We start from the raw sequence: 20,050 nt of genomic DNA, 5'->3' as shown, positions 1-20,050 counted from the left end.
AGAGAATTGATACTTTTTAAAACCATACATACATTTTGAAAAACTCAAATATGGTTTTAAGGATGTTTGTGGGGGGGGGGGGTGGATATCATGAGTGCTTCTAAAAAAGGAAGTTTAATGTGAAGTTTATAGAGTTTTCCATAAAACGATACTTCTTGCTGAGTACAGATATTATTTGCGCTTCAGATGATCCCAAGAGCATTTTTAAGAAGGGATTGGGAGGGGGTGGATAAAGTAAGGGTCTCATCCAAGGGGGGAGCAAAGTTCAAATTGCTAATAACAGTTCGGCTGAAAAGTTCGTATCGTTTAATAGAAACACACATTTTTTTACCAAAATTCGTATTTATTATTCAACATAATTGCCATCAGAGGCGATACAGCGATTATAGCGATCTTCCAACTTTTCGATACCATTTTTGTAGTACGATTTGTCCTTTGCCTCAAAATAGGCCTCAGTATCAGCGATTACCTCTTCATTGTTTCTAAATTTTTTACCAGCGAGCATTCTCTTGAGGTCTGAGAACAGGAAAAAGTTACGGGGGGCCAAATCTGGAGAATACGGTGGATGAGGGAGCAATTCGAAGCCCAATTCGTTCAATTTCAGCATGGTTTTCATCGACTTGTGACACGGTGCATTGTCTTGATGAAACAAAACTTTTTTCTTCTTCAAATGAGGCCGTTTTTTTCAAATTTCGTCCTTCAAACGCTCTTATAACGCTATATAATAGTCACTGTTGATGGTTTTTCCCTTTTCAAGGTAGTCGATGAAAATTATACCATGCGAATCCCAAAATACAGACGCCATAACCTTACCGGCCGATTGTTGAGTCTTTCCACGCTTTGGGTTCGGTTCATCGCGTGCAGTCCACTCAGCTGACTGTCGATTGGACTCCGGAGTGAAGTGATGGAGCCATGTTTCGTCCATTGTTATATATCGATGAAAAAAATCGGTTTTATTTCGATATAACAGCTCCAAACACTGCTCAGAATCATCAATTCGTTGTTGTTTTTGATCGATTGTGAGCTCACGCGGCACCCATTTTGCACAAAGCTTTCTCATATCCAAATATTCGTGAATAATATGTCCAACACGTTCCTTTGATATCTTTAGGGTGTCAGCTATCTCGAACAACTTCACTTTACGGTCATTGAAAATCATTTTGTGGATTTTTTCAAGTTTTCATCGGTAACAGCCTCTTTTGGACGTCCACTGCGTTCATCGTCTTCGGTGCTCATATGACCAGTACGAAATTTTGCAAACCACTTACGAATTGTTGCTTCGCCCGGTGCAGAGTCTGGATAACACTCATCAAGCCATTTTTTGGTATCGGCGGCACTTTTTTTCATCAAAAAGTAGTGTTTCATCAACACAAGAAATTCCTTTTTTTCCATTTTTTTCACAATAACAAAAGTAGCTTCACTCAAAATGCAATATCTCACAAACTAATAATCAGACAGCTGTCAAATTTATACACATATCTTTTTTACTAACTGAAAATGGTATGGATTTAATTCTAGTGGCGCCCTCTCATAGAAACGATACGAACTGTTCAGCCGATCTGTTATAATCGAACGTAACTCCAAAACAACTCAAACTCATCACACCTAACTAGGTTGGATATTTTAAGAATGGGAGTGTGGGGGGGGTGTAAAGTTACATATAAACTCAGTATCTTATCACCAAACTTGGCACAGGTACTTTTTACTATTCAGAGGTGGTCACGACAAGCTTAGATATTCATGACAAAGGTTTATTGTAACATTTTCTTAATCGTCGTCAAACAAGATAGAGGACGGATTCAGACTAGGAGAATACAGAAAGGGTCTTGAAAATCAATTTTCATCTTGAATTTTTCATAAAATAAGAGAGGGGCAAGAATGTCAAGATTGTGCTAGATAGTATTGCTATCGTTCATTTGAATGAATGAATCGATACTTTTTGAAGAGCACAGATATATTGGACACTACTAAGAGATGGTCATAAGAGTTATCATGGAGGAGAGCTGTTGTAAGTTCACTAAAAAAAGGAGAGTTCAATATAAAATTTTTTCTACGAGAAACGATGCATCTTGACAAATACAGATACTACTTTTATGTCAATGTAGATTAAAAGGTCATTTTAAGGGAGAGGGAGTGCGGTAAGTACCCCAAACATGGGAAGTGTACGGTAAAATTGACTGAATAACAACATAAAACTGTTCAGAGTATTACACTAAGTAGGACAACTTCGGGAAGGGGACGGGTGTAGCGTGATGGGATAGTCGATGCCTTTCACGCAGCCCGCCTGGGTTCGATTCCCAACCCCGCACATAGGGTCAGAAAGATTTTCTGGTCCGAAGAAGCGAATGACCTAAGATGTTAAAGCTTCTATAATTGAAAACAAAAAAAAAAAAAACTTCGGGAATTTTTTTCGGCCTTTTCTTCCCGAAACATTTCCGAGCAACGCCGGGTCATTCAGCTAGTGAAATAATAAAAAGTAAAATAATTTCTAAACTTGTCTCAAAACTATTCCAATCGGGAGTCATTGTCAGTACACGGCCAAACATTAATTTGGCTTTCCTTGTTTTTGGGTTTTTAATGAACGACCAAAGATTATAGCCATAGACTCAAAATCCCAGTCAATTTTCTCGAACCAATCTCGATTATGCCGGTTCACAGATTCCGGTTTCGGAAGTACCTCTTTTTGTTTCCTCAGAGATGGCCTAACCGACCTGAGTACTGTTTCACTCTATAGGTTATACTAGTGTTGTGTTTTCAAGAATCAAAGAAAATTATTTATAAGAATACCACACATTTATATATGCGAATATGTGAGATATGAGAAAGGCATCATTACACCACTAGGTGGATTAAAACAGGTTTATATGTAATCTTTGCTTACTTTTATAATTCAAATTGCCTTTTCAGATTCTTTGTGAAATTTCGCTTCAAACGGTATTTTTCAGTTCTAAAATCATCCCCATGGAACAGAGCAGCAACTATTTAAACATTCTAAAAACCAATTATGGCACGGCAAAACAAAATTTAAAAATTCTAAGAATACTTAGTTGTTTTAAATTTAATTACTAAAACTTAAGTGTTTTTGGTTTTTCGAAATTCTGTCTAATTTTTGAATAATGGAAACTGGAGCAGAAAAAAATGGCGCCGCCATAGCAATCGACTTACCTTCACAAAAAATACATTCACCTCATTTTTATCGCTACAACACCTATGATTTAAATTCACCAATCGCTTCGAAATTAAATTATCTAGACATTATCAGGATAGATTTTTGATCCATGCTTTTGAAGGCGAGATATTCAATGAACAAGTTGAAAGACGGCGTTTTCAGCTATGCAATTCTTCGTTCAGAAAAGACTTTCCCGACCACTAAAGTCAATGAATCATTCTGAAATTTTCGCAGAATAATCTAAACTAATTTGCTAAGAGATTGTCAGTTGGGTTTTTTATTATTCGTCACCCTGCTAAAGACTGTCCCAGAAAGTATGGACGCATTTTGATTTCGCTGTAAATAATTCACAAGTGTTAGATATTTAAATTGTATTCGATATACTGATAATATTAGACTACAATAACAGAATATTATTCTCAACATTTGCTACTTAGCCATTGTAGACTAACTGGCGCACCTTCTTTCGAACGTTCCTCATTAAATTCCGTAAAAACTTCTTGGCGACAAATTTTGACACTTTTTTCCAATCTTTTTCGAACTGTTGAATGGTTTCGGCTGCCATGTTTCCTAAGATGTGCCTTCGTTAATGCCCAAAATTCCTCAATTGGTCGAAGTTGTGGGCAATTTGATGGATTCATGTATTTTGGGAAGAAAGTGAAATTTTTGGTAGTATACCATTTTGCTGTTGATTTCGAGTAGTGGCAAGAAGCAAGATCTGGCCAGAAGACAACAGGATCCTTGTGGCTTCGAATCATGGGTAGAAGTCGTTTTTGTAAACATTCCTTGATGTATATTTCGCTGTTCATTGAAGCAGTGGTGATGAAGGGTTTCGAAATCTTACCGCAGCTACAAATGGCTTGCCGGACCATAGCTTTCTGACCAAATTTTTCGACTTCAATCGATGTCTCGGACTGGTTTAACACTTGCCCTTCTCGCACCGTATAATATTGTGGCCCCGGCAAGGATTTGTAATCGAGTTTCACGTAGGTTTCGTCGTCCATGATTATGCAGTTCAAATTTCCAGCAAGAATCGTATTGTGCAGCTTTCGAACCCTCGGCCTGATCGATGCTTCTTGTTTCGGACTACGTTTTGGTTGTTTCTGCTTCTCTTAGGTTCGAAGATTCAAACGTTCTTTAGCACGAAGAACATTTGACTTCGAAGTGCCCACTTTTTTGGCCACATCCCGAACTGAAACCTCCTTCTTTTGCTCGAACGCCTTCAGTATACGTTTATCCAACTAAGGGTTAGCAGGACCTGTTTTTCGACCCGTTTTCGGTTTATCCTCAAAGGTGTTATCCTCACCGAACTTCCTGATTTCATTTCGCACGACTTTTTCACTTACTCCTTCCATTTTTGCTATCTTTCTCAGTGACAGTCCGAGTTCTGTGCACCATTTGTACACAATTTTTCGACGTTGTTCTGCTGAAAGTCCACGCATTTCGAAACAAACTAATGAAAACGAATAAACAACTGCACAAGTGGTTAGAGAAGAGTGTAAACAATAGGACGCAGCCATAAAAATTGACAGATTCTGAGCCATTGTGAAATGGCAGCGGTTTTTGGTTGCGTCCATACTTTCTGGGACAGTCTTTAAATCATTTGATTGTTATTTAAGATTCACTTCAAAGTGTTTGAATTTTCCCATAACTATATTGTGAATTTGACATGTTGGATTATGCACCTTTTTGTAATCCGAAAAGTATATACTTGTAGTACACTGAAAATCGAGTTTACTTTTTCTTCAGGAGAAATCGTTCATTGTCGAGCTTTTATCTGAGCTACCAAAAGATATTCAGGTAGGAAAAGATATTCAGCTGCGACCCAATTTTAGGGTAACAAATTACTCTTCCTGAGTTCATAGTGATTAGTAACTGACTGAATAGATGACGACTATTCAAAATTTTTGACTTGATTGTGAAAAATAGGTTACGAAATCATGAATCAGAACTAATTGGCTCAAGTGGCACGATCCCCTAGTTATTTGGAGATTTGTGCCTTGCCGTAGCTTCTCATCAATTTTCTGATGGGAAAGGAAGGATAAAGGGAACATGGAAGGGAATTGTGAAATGGGTGATGTGAGAAAACAGCACATAACTAAAAGAAACAAATCGTTTTGCATCTCCGAAAGGATGCTGAATAATCTGCAGGTGCCAAAATGCATAGTTAATGAAACCTTCAACGCCCGAGAGAACTTAGAGATTTTACAAAAGCGACACCATTGTGCATTCCCGGAAGAATGCAGAACGATTCGCAGTATGTACGAGTAGAAGACAATTCGGCACCCAAACAATCTGCTAAAACCTTTTTAAGGTCAATACAGAAATGATTCATTCTATCCAGGAAGAACGATGAACCCTTCTGACTATAGCTCCACGCCACATTGGGTGAGAAACGAGAGAATATCCTTCAATTTTAGCTCCGCATACACAGACTCAATCATGTATGGAGAACCAAAAACCCGGATACGTAGTTGCGTCAATGCGGGACAATTACATATCAGATGATATGAAGTACCATAATCGCATTCACACAAATCACACGAATAATACTCATCACGTTTAATAGTAGCCATGTGATAATTGAGTTCCAGAGTTCTGACCAGAATACTGCAATGATGCTTGGAGAAATGCAGTAGACACTTTGACATTTTCAGATTTAAATCTGGTAGAAATGCTTTTGTCTGAGCGCAAGTTTGCAAGCTGCGCCAGTAGCTGGCATGTTTGGATGCAGCCCAAGAACGAATCTTGTGCTTTATCTAACTAGTTGAAAGTGGCAAAGCTGGTTCAGGACCCACGAAATCATTCGTTGCACCAGCTCTAGGCAACTCATCTGCCCATTCATTTTCAGTAATACCAGAATGTAGAGAATTATCGTCTCCTAAAGCAATGTATGCAGACGATCTCAAAGCCTTGTGGATAGCTGTGCCTTATAAATAGACGGTGACAAAGCTATTGATTGGTGTGACAGAAACGGTAAGAGTATAAACGTTAAAAAATACAGCAGTTTTTAGTGGTATTTTTCGAGCAGTTTTTCAAGCGTTTTTTTTTTTCGAGCAGATTTTGAAACTACTTTCGAGCAGTTTTTGAAACAGTTTTCGACGAGTTTCGAACAATTTTTCGATCAAATTTTGAAGCATGTTTGTGAAAAATTTTTCGAGCAGTTTTCAAACAGTTTTCGAGCAGATTTTGAAGCAGTTTCCAATCAGTTTAGCGTTGTTTTCGAGCAGATTTTGAAATTATTTTCGAGCAGTTTTTGAAACATTTTTCGAGCAGTTTTGAGTATTTTTGAGCAGTTTTTAGTATTTTCGAGCAGTTTTGACCACTTTTTCAAGCAGCTTTTCCGATAAGATTTTGAAGCATTTTTAAGTATAATTTTTCGAGCAGTTTTCGATCAGTTTTTCGTACGGTTTTTTCAAGTTAATTTTGAAACTATTTTCTAGCAGTTTTCGAAACATTCTTCGAGCTGTTTTGAGTAGTATTTTTCGAACAGTTTTGAACAGTTTTTCGAGCAGTTTTTCCGATCAGATTTTGAAGCAATTTTTAGTAGAATTTTCCAAGAAGTTTTCGAGCAGATTTTAAAGCAATTTTTGAGCCGTTTTTTCGAGCATTCATTTTTGTTTGTGTATAAGAATTAAATGTTTTCATAATAATTTCCTGTCGTTTTCGATACTACTTTTATTTCGATTTATATTCACCTTAAAATTATTTTATATTTGACACTTGACCCTTCGCACAACTTTCAAGCCAAAACCACAAAATTTCGATTTAATTGGAATCTTTGAAGAAATTTCGATTGTGGTACCGTAATAATTGAAGGAGAGGAGAACTAAATAAAACGAGGTTCTCAGGCACTATTGTCATAGGATTAAGGTAAGTTTTCTGTTAAAAACTTGGAGTAGGTAATGCTAGAGACATAACCGCAAAATTCACTTAGGACTGCATTCGAGATGTTTAATTTGATACCGTTTGATCATTTATTATTTTGTAGTGCTAAAAAGAATCATTTGGTTTCAAAAGATAACGTTTGTATTCTAGGAAGTAGGGTGGCAGTTTAACATAGTTTTCTAAAATTTTCCGAAGTGTGAAAAAGCATGTCAGTTTTATTCGTGTTCACGTCATAGAGTTATGCAGTCTGACATTACCCCTAACCGGAATCCTGTACTTGATTTCATATTTGGAATTTTAAACTTATTCTCCGGAACTGCATACGAATTCTGAACTAGATTATTGGAACTGTTTTCATGACCAAATTTTGAAACTGAATTTATTTCCGTACTTTATGTTCTTGATTCAGAAACCTAATTGTAGATCAGAATTCCAACCCAGAATTTTAGAATTGATTTCGGAACCCGAATTTAATCCCTGAATGCAGCTTCTGGATCTAAATGCGGAACATGGATGCTGGAACTAGAGTTTGAATTCAGCTGCTTTGTTCATGTTCAGAATTTAAGTTCAGAATTCAGTTCTAGAACTAAACTCTGAAAAATGAACTCATTCCAGAATTCTAGAGCTAAATTCATGAACTGAATTCTTGATCTGGATTCTGATACTGAATTTTTTTAACTGAATTCTGAACTTGTCTCAAGTTCCGAATTTCGTTTCTAAATTCAGTTCCAGCTCCTGGATCCTCATCCAGAATTTGGCTTCTGGTGTAGATAAATAATATATGGCAAAAAGTGCTCAGAATACTTCCCCGAGTTCCAATTTTCCGCAAGTCCATATTCTCCGCTCCGAGAGTTCATCGGTGTGAACTTATAATAGACTGAATGAATTCTTCTTAATTCGTTTCTGTTTCGACAATTCGTAAAATACTAGATTGAGCCATAGAAAAGTAAACGAATCTCATTATGAATCCAATAGGAGTTACTGAAAATTCTCAATCCGTGCCAAAACTTTTAGCATCTGCTCGTGATTAAGAAGTGCGTCGGATTCATAGATTTCTCAAAAGCAGGAGATCTATCTTACTTAGGAGAAAACTTTTATGGCAGATGTTTTGTTAACAGCGAAAAGTAAAATATTGAACAGCTTGAGTTAGGCAAAATAGTAGCGCTAATCAATTCAGCAGAATGAATTTGATATTCTATCCGCTAAATTCATTTCAATAATTGAAACATACTGCAACATCCATAGCAGAAAGCTCAGCATAAAGCGATCACCTGTGCCGCGTGCCGGTGACATGTGACCAATTTGCTGCGGTGTAGCGGTAAACGATCGCAGGATTTCTCCAATGTTGCAATTCGATACGCCTTTCCTTTCGAAAACTGCGTCGTACGGTGATTTGTAATTCACCGAAGCTGTCACCTCATCACTTCGAACAGTAGGCCATGTTCACCTTGTAGAACGATAATCGATAATTTTCCCACAGCCAGTGAAAGTGCAACTGAAATATAAGGTGACAATTAGCAAACAGTCACGTTGATCATAACGGTGCCTAACAACCTGATATCGAATGTTTTCGCTTGCACACCAAAACAACACCACTGCCGTAGGGTAGGTAGGATATGTTCTTACCAAAGCGGACGGGCGCGCGGTTTTTGAGGTTAACCAACACAACGTCGTCAGTATCCGCGACCTAGTACACCAGCCGATAAAACGTGACATCCGTTATTTGGCGGAATCAGCTCCAACCTCGATCGGGGAAGGTTCAGCTACTTTCGAAGTCCGTTCGAACAGCAGCTTGCTTGTTTCATGATTCAATATAATTATATAGTACGCGATCACGTTACAATTGCGATGTGACATAATATCTGTTCGGTGTACACTGAACGAATAATCATCACTGTCTATCAATTTTCAAGGAAAAAATTCTTCAAAACCAATTTCAGACGAACATTATTTCCAGATTAAAATTGTTTTAAATTCTCAAGAATCTTTTTATTTTCAATCGGAGTAGATCAAATCTACATCTTGGCTTTGAACTCGGCTGAAAAAAATCTGACAATTCAGCTCAGTGTAGGCATCGAGTAAAATTCGAGGTCAAACAAGGCAGCTTTTTCATCGTCGAAAACAAAAATCAATCCAACAGACAGTACGGCGCAATTTTCGCGGTCGATTACTGTGTAACAAAACACCAAATACACACACACACACACACACACACAGTGCTACTGCTGTTGTTTTGAAGTTCGACGATTCGAACGTTCGAATGTTTACGAACTTTGAAATCGTTGCGATTCTATCTATATTTTCAATCAATGACCTACCTATTCCGCTTCGAATTACAACCAGTCGAATGTGGTTGCGGGGTAAATTTTAACAACTTAAACCTGTTTCTAGAAAAAGATTCAAAACATGATGGGACCATCGATACTGATACGATTTTTTGTGTTGAAATATCTACTGTGTCAAAGTTGACGAAAATAAAAATCGAAACACGATTTTATTTTGACGCTCAATTAACACTTGATTAAATCTCTATTAGAATCAAAACAATAATATTTTCGTTCATTCTAATACGTGTTTTACATCTACTACAACAAAGCCAATTTTCCAAAGCATCTTTCAGGGGTACTTATTACGTTTCATCTTAAATTCATCTGTGCGCTAGCAGTTCATGTTGAACTGCTATTGCAACTTAGCAGTTAAACGAAAACCATTGAGCAAACGTAAAAAGACGTGACACGTGAAAAGTACTATTATTTTACACCCAAGTACAATGTTTTTTTTTAGATGCCTTGAACGGTTGGTTGCAAAATTAAAATTGTTCCGTGAATAGGGTCAACTTCACGTTGGCTTCGACGTTTGTATATTGAAGTACACTGAATATCATTTCTATCTATTTTTTGAGGAGAAATCACTCATTGTCGAACTCTTCTATAAGCTATCCAAAATTAGGTCGTTATCTACTCAAACTTAAAGGTAAAAATGGGTAGCGTGTTTTGTTATGGCATAACATTGAGTGTCATCACTCGTTACCCAAAATTGGGGAGATGCACTTTAGTTGATTTTGGGTAGGTTTTGACCCCGAAATTAGGTAGCGGCTGGTGCGAGTGTAGCAGGTCAATAAGAACTGCAAACTATCGATTGGGGAATTGATTCACAACGGTTTTGTTAACATAGTCTGGCAAGTTTTCGACTGTATTGATGCGCCTAATAACCAATAGAAAATAGATTTCAAGCAAGTTAGCAACATTGATTATTGAATAAAAAAGCGAGAAAAAAAATATGTTGACATCAGTTTTCGATATATTGTAGAAAAATTACATTTTTATGCATTTCACTGATTATATTGAAGAAAAACGTAGTTTCTGTGAAACGCTCGCAATTTGGACTTGACATTCTTCATTAAATTCTGCACAGTTACTTTTGTGACTTTCCTAGTGGTAGCTGTCCAGTTTTTTTTAACTCCTGCATGTTTTGGGACACTGTACCTTCCTTCCGAAAGTGCCGCTTAACAATTGCCCAATACCTTTCAATTAGCCGAAGATCCGGGCAGTTCGGTGGGTTGATGTCCTTTTTCATGAATTGTACATTTTTTTGCCAACCACTGTAGATCGGAGTTAACGTAGTGGGCTGAAGCCAAATCCGGCCAGAAGAGAGGAGGGTCCTATGCTCTCTGTACAGTAGCAGCATTCTCTTCTTCAAACATTCTTCCTCGTGCACCTTGGCGTTAATTGTGCCCTTCGTGAAGAAAATCGACGACCGCAAACCACAGGTACAAATTGCTTGCCAGACCAACACCTTCTGCCCACACTTTTCCATCGCCGGTACACCGATTTCGTATAATATTGCGATCCGGGCAGCGCTCGAGAGTCTTCCTTTGCGTAGGTTTCGTCGTCGATTAGGATGCATCCGTCTTTATTCTGTAGAACCCGGTTATACAGTTTTCGCGCTTTTGTTTTGGCCTGAACTTGCTGTACCAGGGACTTTTTTGGCACCTTCTGTTTCTTGGACGTTTTCAGGGAGTTCCGAACTTTGATCCGTTGAATCATTCCGATGCTGGTGTTGAACTGCTTGGCCAAATCCCGCGTCGACGCCGATGGGTTTTTCCTGATGTACTCAACCACTTTTAAGTCCCGGTCGGGCTGGCTGGGACCCGTTTTCCTACCGGATCGGGGCAAATCCTTCATGGAATGGGTCTTACCGAACTTCTCGATAATATTTTTGACACTGGTGTGGTGCACTTTCACCCGTTTTGCAAATTCGTTGTACGTGACACCACTTTCTGAGCACCAAGTGTGCAGAATTTTCTTTTGCGTTTCCGGATAAATTCGACTCATCATTGAAACGATAAACCGTACCGAAACCAATCGATTGCTGTTATTGACATGAAAACAAACATGTCACCGCAAAACGCGCTGCAAAGAATTAAGCCATTCCAGAGTAATAACTGTTTGAATGTTGCTAACTACTTATCGATACACTCCTTATTGTTGCCAGAAGCGATGCCAATCCTACGCATCTCTCACCAGATTCCGCTTTATTTTCCTAGATATCAACGAAAAAGTAATTAGAAATTGTTACATCGTTTCCATAAATTTTTTGACATGTTAGAAAAGTAATCATGTATCTAATCATCGCCGATCACTCATTTCTGGAAGTCTTTTCTTAGGTTGTTATCAACGTTGTTTTATTTCATATGGACTTTACGACTAGTCTACGTCTCTAACTCTATTTTTCGAGCACAAATTTGAAATAGATTCAAAACTGCTCGACGAAATTATTTCAAATTAATGAATATTTGAAACACGAATAGAACACTGTTTCAATCTTTTTTTTTTTTGCGTGAGTGTCTGTAACGAAATCTGACAGACGAGATGTCGAAGCGTCGAATGATTTTGCACTGAGTAATACGGTTTCTTTTAGTAGCACTCTAGCTCACATTATGATCCAGAAATTCTAAGAGTTCCTGTCAAAAATACACATCGTTTTCGAAATCATTTATTTTTTATCATTTATTTGAAGATTTGCAATCTTCGCGATGAGATCATCAAGCTCGAATTTTATTTTTGACAAGCTGTTATTTTTATACAAATGACCGTCGTTGCTCCGAGAACAAGCGTAAACCAAAAAATAAATTCGATTGTGAATTTGGAACATCATCTAAAGAAAATCAGAATAATATTTTGTTCAATCACTTTGATTAATTTGTTCCGATATCACAAGCAGTATTGATTCACCTAAATATTATAAATGAGACAATTTTTTGCAAGAATTCGACATAGAGTTTCTTTTTAAGAAGTTGACCATCAATGTCAACTTCCCTCTCTGAGCAGTCTAGAAGCCGTGTAGTGTCGGTAGCGGTTTTCCAAACTGGCTAAGAATAACGCTACGGTCCACCTGTGCCGGTGGTATAAGTCCGCCAAACAGGTAAGCCGTGTGGTATCCGGCGGAATTATTTTTTACCAAGAATTGATCCACTGGTTTCCTGTTCCATGTCGTAAAAGGCCACAAAAATAGGATCTCCAAAGTCAAGGTGTATTTCCGTGCCGAGGACTGAATGTCTGCAGGAGATTAAACAATGCAATCGTGAACGGAATATCTTGGGTTTTTCCCTTACTGTGTTAAGCGATGCTCTGGCACAGTGGACGATTTCATTCTTCGCAACTCGTGAATCAAGCATTTAAATAATCCTTCCATGGTTCGCTATAGGCGTTTATAAGCCAATATATTTGGTTTCTTCTAGTTGTTGTACGATAAGTGCTGGAGATGGAGTGTTCATTGCTCTAATTGATAATGGTTAGACTAGCACAAATCAATCTCCAGCATAAACGTACAGCAACTATAAATCTATTCAGACTTCTGCAAGAAGGTAAAGCTTCTATAGATTTGGTTCAAGAATCATATTTCCAAAAGGGAAACTTTTACGTTGGAAAATTGTTAAACCCAGTCTTTGTTGCCTTCAACAAGACCGGTATGACTAATCCACTTGAAATGCCTCGAGCATGCATAATTGCAAATAGTGCTCTCGATGTTTCCGTTTGGCCATTTTCGCCCCGGTCTCCCCTACTATATAAAATGTCACGATAATGCCGTTTACGTTAACAAATATTTATGAATATTTGAAATATTCCGCCAACAATTAATTGCTAGAAAATTATTTATTTCATTTTTATAAAAACTGGCCAAAAATTACATCATGCAAAAAATTAACTTTGCCCTACTTTGTACACTTTGTGTTTCAAACCGAAATTTATTTTTTTTTTCAATTGCTGGCACCATACGCCAAAAGAGATATAAAGAAAACCCCACTTTGCCACTGTTTCCGTTTTGGCCCCGTTTCTTCAGTTTTAAATCATACGTTTGATGATAACTCGTGAATAATCTTTTTTTTACACATATTTGTAAGTTTTTACTATCTGCATTCGTCCAAACTCAAGTAAATTGGAAGAGTAGTCCAAATTTTGTCTAAATTTATAGGATATGCCAAGAAAATAACCTTAACGCTATCTCGGGGTCATCACGCTGATTAAATTCTTCCATAGAACATCTGTGAAGCATAGATTAATCTGTGAACCTGGCAACAGTAAGGTAAACTTTAAAAAATTTCAACGAAACTAGTAGACATTTTAAGATCGCTGGTACGAGGATGACAGATTTTCTTCTAAATGTCTGTCAGAAATTTTTGCCGGCATAGTGGTATACAATGAGGCCTTTTTTGTACGCGTTTTTATGTGATTTTTTACGCAGATTTCCGAAGTTACGCGGTTTTCCTGTTATGTCTTCGAAAAAGCATGAATCGTCGACATCTGGTGTTATCCCAAAATTTGTTTTTAAGTCAACTCTGACACTCGACTTTCAAATATATAAAAAAAAACAAGATTCGATTTAGGAAATTTCAAAATTTTTCTATGTCCCAAAGTAGATCTGAAAAAAAAATTTTTAGATTACACCAGATCTGGAGCATTTCTAACATATTTGGCATCAAAAAGTTAGTTTTACACGGTTTTCCGAAGTTCCGCGTTTTTTTTGCGCGGCACGTATCCTCCGCGTAAAAAGAGACGCGAGTGTAATCGCTAATACAGTCTGGCAAGTGATGCCAATTTTCCCTGAGATCAAATCCGCACGGGAAAAATTCCGATTCTAGTAATGAGCAAAACGAGTCATGATTTGGGAAACATAATATATTTTCATGTTATGATAATACACCATGATTAAAACTTTTTGGATCATTATCTATTTAGACTGATTTCGCTGAAATTTAAACGTAACGCACTTAACGTAATTGGGTATAACTTCAGGCGTGTTTCTGCAACGATGTTAATTTTTGCAACATAAATTCATTGAAAAGCACGACGAACTTCTTTTAATCAGAATCATTAACAATTAAAATGTTATGTTTTTGAAAAACGACGATGCCTAAAATAACGTGTTTACTTGTTTTCATTACGTCAGTTTTAATTCTGTGTTTCAGATTTTAAACACTTAAACGAATTGCATGAAAAAACACATGTGAATCAAGCCTCTTAAAAAGACACTCTATGTCGAATTCTAGCAAAAAAAAATGTCTTATTTATAATATTTAGGTGAATCAATACAGCTTGTGATATCGGAACAAATTAATCAATCAGTAATCAGAACCAATTGGCTCAAATGGCACATTCCCCTTGATATTTGGAGATTTGTGCCTTGCCATCAATTTGTTTTTAGCATCATTTTCCCGATATATAAGAGGGAAGGATTGAAAGGAAATAGTAAGGGTTGGACTAGGAGGATGGGGAAAATTGACGACACAAAAACACCAAAAAGCAGAAGTAAATTCGGTACCCCATAAAGGATGCCAAACAATCTGCTAAACCCTATTTAAGGTGAATAAAGAAAGGATTCATTCACTCCAGAAAGAACAATGAACCATTCTGACTATAGCTCCTTATCACATTGGGTGAGAAACGAGATAATATCCTTTTGCTGGCATGTTTGGATGCAGCCCAAAAACGAATCTTGTGCTTTATCCAACTAGTTGAAAGTGGTGAAGCTAGTTCCGGACCAATCAAATCATTCGTTGCACCAGCTCTAGCCAACTCATCAGCCCATTCATTTCCAGTAATACCAGAATTCAATTTGAGTTCGACATGCGATCACTTGATTCGACCGGGAATCATCCGAACTGAGTGCTTTTAAAGCTGCCTGACTGTCGGAACAAAAATAAATTCGTTTACCACAGATCCTCTGCTGAAGTACCGATTGTATTCCACACAGAATCGCGTAGATTTCTGCTTCGAACACAGTACAGTATCTACCAAGTGAATGAGACTGCTCCAGCCTCATTTCACGACAGTAGACACCAGCACCAGCACGACCATTCAACAGAGAACCGTCCGTAAAACAAACTATGTGTTCATCAAGTTGTCGTTCCAGACAACCAGACAACCATTCCTAACGAAGAGGATAGCTCACATTGAATGTTTTAAAAGGAAAACTGCATGTGAGAGTTAGGTCACTAGGAGCGAGTAAATACTCATCCCACGTAACCATTTGAGACCACAAGCGAGTGTGGCTAGAGCATAATCTAATGGGTTACTGTTCCAAAGCCCTGTAACCTTAAGACGGAATGCACAAGATAATGCTTCTTGTTTTAGGAACACATGTAGTGGTTTAATGCACAGTAGCGCCTCTAGAGCAGCAGTAGGAGTTGTCGTGAATGCTCCTGTCATCGCCATTAGGACCATCCTTTGGAGATGATTTAGCTTTGACTGAACTGTCGCGACTTCTCCTTTCTGCCACCATACAAGACATCCATATGCTAAAATTGGTCTAACAATAGTTGTGTAGATCCAATGAATGTATCTGGGTTTGAGTCCCCATGATTTTCCAAAAGCTCGTCTGCATTGGCCGAAAGCCATACAACCTCTTTTAATCCTGAAGTCAATGTGAGCAGACCAATTCAGTTTTGAATCAAGAATAACTCCGACGTATTTAACTTGATCAACCACAGTGACCTCTGAACCGTAGAAATGTAACGGACGAGCTCCTGTGATTATCCTACGATGAGTGAAAAGCACTATTGATGTTTTGCCCGGATTTACAGATAATCCAGATAATTCTCAGGACGAGAATTTTTGGCATTAAAAATGCCTTACTCTTCACTATATGGGGTCGGGTGTCAATTAAAAGTTTCAAAAATAGTCGCGTAACCTTTTTGTGTCATAATTTTGAACGTTAATAGCTCGGTCATTTGTTGATGGATTGTTATAATTTAACAACCAATCGATTCGGAAACTTTTAACTTAAACATGTATGACGACGTCGTTTCAGTATTTCAATAGTAAACTATTGAAAAAATGGTTGGAATCGACCTATGTTTTCATCCACCAATCCCTGTTGTACAAAATGACGTCAACTTTTTGTTCAGCATAGGAGGCTTTGCGTCATGCATAAAAACACCGTATCGTTATGCGTAGTATGAAGAGAAATCTATAAATATAGGCTGCAAAATATTTCTTTGCCTAGTCGATGATTGACTGTGAATGAAACAAGTAGCTCGTCCAGTGAGCTGATGACTGGATTGTATATGCGTTCGCTCGCTGGATTGTCGCTTTTGCTTTATGTGTTGGTGAAATTTCCTGTTGTCTGCGCAACACCGTGTTCGCTTGAGTATCTTATATATCATCTAGCTATTGAAGAACCGAATCAGCGTGGTAACCGATTCTTTTGAAATATCCCATGTATTTAGCAAATTTTTGGTCGATTTTGCCATTAAAAATGCCTTACACTTCGCTTCCCGAGGCTGGGTGTCAATTTAAAACATGCAAAACTTATCGCGTAACATTCTTCTGTCATAATTTTGAACGCTTTTAACTCAGTCATTTGTTGATGGATTTATTTAATTCAACAACTAATCGATTTGGGGACGGGTGTAGCGTGATGGGATAGTCGATGCCTTTCACGCAGCCCGCCTGGGTTCGATTCCCAACCCCGCACATAGGGTCAGAAAGATTTTCTGGTCCGAAGAGGCGAATGACCTAAGATGTTAAAGCCTCTATAATTGAAATAAAAAAAAAAAACTTCTTTTTAAAAAAGAAAATAAAAAACTAATCGATTTGGAAACATTAAACTTAAACTTATGAGATAACGTCGTTTGAATATTTCAATTGCATACCATTGAAAAATTGGTTTGAATTGAGTATTTTATTTTGGTTCTCTGGTAACTATCAGGCCAATTTAGAATTATTGGCGATAGATTTTTCGGATCTAATTTGCAGCGCTTGTTCATCGATAATTTGTTAATGGATTTTCCTAATTTAAATGATTCCAAAGCTTCAATACTGTAAGCTTAAAAATGTTTTACTTTGTCAACGGATCGGTTTGCTCACTTAAATCTTCATTCCCATACGAACAAAACGTGACAATGTGACTGAACAAGCTGTTGTCCAACCAGGAACTAAACGCTTTAAAAGATTCAAAATTAAATTCTGAAATTTATCTAGAAGCGGCCTCCTCGATTTAGTAGTATAAATGAGTTCCACAGTTGTATTTATTATGTATTTATTATGAAGACACTAGAAACGATCCATTTTTAATGTTATTGTGCTCGGTCGTGTCTTGAATACAACCCTCTAATTTTTTTTGAGGCTCAAATTACTGGACGGCATGTCAATAAACATAAACGATTTATAGCTAATGCTCGGGCCTACGTGTACAGGGCTTGGTCGAAAGGATGTGTTCGAATTATTGGCAGTGGCCATTCTCGTCCCGGTCTCCCCTAGGCCGCTTTGCCTCCTGTATGGATAAAGCGTAACAAAAAATAATTTGTTCAGATGATTCTGAACAAGTACTTAATGTAACCAATATTCAGGATAAAAATAGTTTTTAGTCCGGTTTGTTAGTTACTAAAGACAATGAAAATTTTTATACGCAATAAATATCTCATAAATAGTGAAAATAATTAGACCAAAATGTCCCCGCTTTGCCCTCCCTTCCCCTATGCTCAAATATCTCTGATGAAATTTGAAACTATCAGTTCACATACAGAGTATAAATAGACATTCGATCATAATTTATCGACTAATCTCTTAATTTGACCTTATAAACGTCTTCGAATTTGATATGCATTTAGCATAGTTTTGATGTCTCCGTAAATATTTATAAAGATTACTACGATTAAAATGTAACTTAATTTTCAATTTCTTGCTCCAAATTTTTGTATAAAATAAATTTAAACTATTGTTTAAATTAACCAATATCAAAAAACTAAAGTGTTCAAATTAATCAATATCAAACGGAAAAAACATGCGAATGAAACTATGTGATGAAAACCGTGGAAATGTTACCGCAGAGACGGGACCCCCAGCGAACTCCTAATCGGGGAAATTGTTCTACCAATTAAACTACCCTGCATATGAAAACACATGAAGAGATAGCCCAATTGACTAGAAGAGCCAAGCATGCTTCGCTTTACTTGGCCACCACAGCATTCAATTTCATCAACGATCAGATTTTCACTTCGTATGCTAAATGAAAGCAAATATTTTCAATCGTTGAGGTTTTGAACAATAATCAACAGAAATTTGCAATTTTTACCCTTTCATGTACCTTATAAAAAAAAGTAAAAAAAACTGTGTTATGGCACTAGCCGGAGATTACAATGCTTACCGTGAACTGTTATCGTAACCCGTAGCATTACCGAATTCTACGAACTGCACCTTATCAAGCGAGCTCATTCACAAACAAGGGACTTTCCCACAAAACGAAAAAACTCCCATGAACATACTTGTTTTGTATCTGGTTTAATCAAGATTGGAAGGTAAGCGAAGATAAGAACCTGAAAGTAACAACTTGCTCCCTCAAATCATATTCTTTTTGTATCCAACGTCAAATTTATTCCGTTCCCTTTCTTAAACGTGTAACCCTTTTTTCTGTTGCCCCCCCTTTGATAGATCACTCCCCGTAACCGTGACCGGTTCAGCCGATAATCGAGTAAACCCCATCGAACGTGGCGCAATATGTCGCAATACCAAAATTTCGCGACAGCACATGGCGCCCGAAATTGCGCTGCATCTAATCACAGAGGAATGCTCCATTTATCATCAGCCAATCAGCGACGATTTCTGCTTCCCAAGCGAACCATTTTGGGGATTTTTCTGGCCTGGCGGGCAGGCACTGACCAGGTTGGTACTCGTTGACAGACAAGTAGGGAAAATTTTCCACCTTCGATAACGCAGCGAGTTTCAACTGTGCAGATACATTTTAGATAACGATCAGTTGTTCTCGGGCAGACACGTTTTGGACGTTGGATGTGGCTGCGGAGCTTCCGCCATTGCCTCGAAGCTCGTCGGGGCAAAGCGCGTAACTGCCAATGACATTGACCCAAGTAAGTTCGAGAAGTTCATTCCGGCCTAGGCGGCTCGGCTGATTTGTGACGTTTTGTTTTTATTGTTCATTCTGGTCATCATTTCACAGCCGCTCTTCAGGCAGCTCTTCTCAACGCAGAACTGAACTCGGTCGACTTGGAGATAAGCGGTGGAAACATGATCGGCCTACTGCGTGATGATTTTGACGTCGTGCTGATAGGCGATCTATTCTACGATGCCGACATTGCAGATGTGTTGATTCCATGGCTTACCGGGTTAACTGCCAAAGCGGTTGATGTACGATACCGTCAGAACCCGGGGAAATTATTTGATCATGAGTATGACGATTTTTTTCGTTTTCATTTTCAGATCTACATCGGTGACCCGGGGAGACACGGTTTGACGGAGAGTCGGCTGAGGAATATGATTCAATTAGCACGCTATCAGCTCCCAGCGAATGTTTGCATCGAGAATAACGGGTTTTCACATGCCAGTGTCTGGAAGTTCATTTTATAGCCGTCGATTATTTGTAGTTAGAATGATTATTTGACCTGAATGCTTCCATTTCCAGGAATTGCATTACATAGTTGCATAGCATGAAGCGAATAATTGATTGGCAGAAATATAGAAATTATGTACAAAAAAATAA

At 37.9% G+C, this 20,050-nt stretch overlaps 1 protein-coding gene across 3 annotated transcripts in view; it reads left to right on the top strand.

Moving 5' to 3' along the window:
* Positions 1–20,050, top strand: part of LOC131434715 (electron transfer flavoprotein beta subunit lysine methyltransferase-like) — a 66,731-nt gene extending 46,681 nt beyond the window's left edge. For 2 of the 3 annotated variants that reach the window (XM_058601753.1, XM_058601752.1), the window contains exons 3-6: positions 18,988–19,218; positions 19,273–19,421; positions 19,511–19,698; positions 19,771–20,050. In XM_058601753.1, coding sequence (XP_058457736.1) covers positions 18,988–19,218; positions 19,273–19,421; positions 19,511–19,698; positions 19,771–19,917 — 715 coding nt within the window. In that variant the 3' untranslated portion in view covers positions 19,918–20,050. The remainder of the gene's footprint in view (positions 1–18,987; positions 19,219–19,272; positions 19,422–19,510; positions 19,699–19,770) is intronic. The other variant, XM_058601754.1, reaches the window with a different exon arrangement.

The sequence above is a fragment of the Malaya genurostris genome, chromosome 3 (assembly GCF_030247185.1).
Source record: "Malaya genurostris strain Urasoe2022 chromosome 3, Malgen_1.1, whole genome shotgun sequence".
Taxonomy (NCBI): Eukaryota; Metazoa; Arthropoda; class Insecta; order Diptera; family Culicidae; genus Malaya; species Malaya genurostris.
Note: the sequence above shows the minus strand (reverse complement) of the source record. Positions and strands in the feature narration are given on the sequence as shown.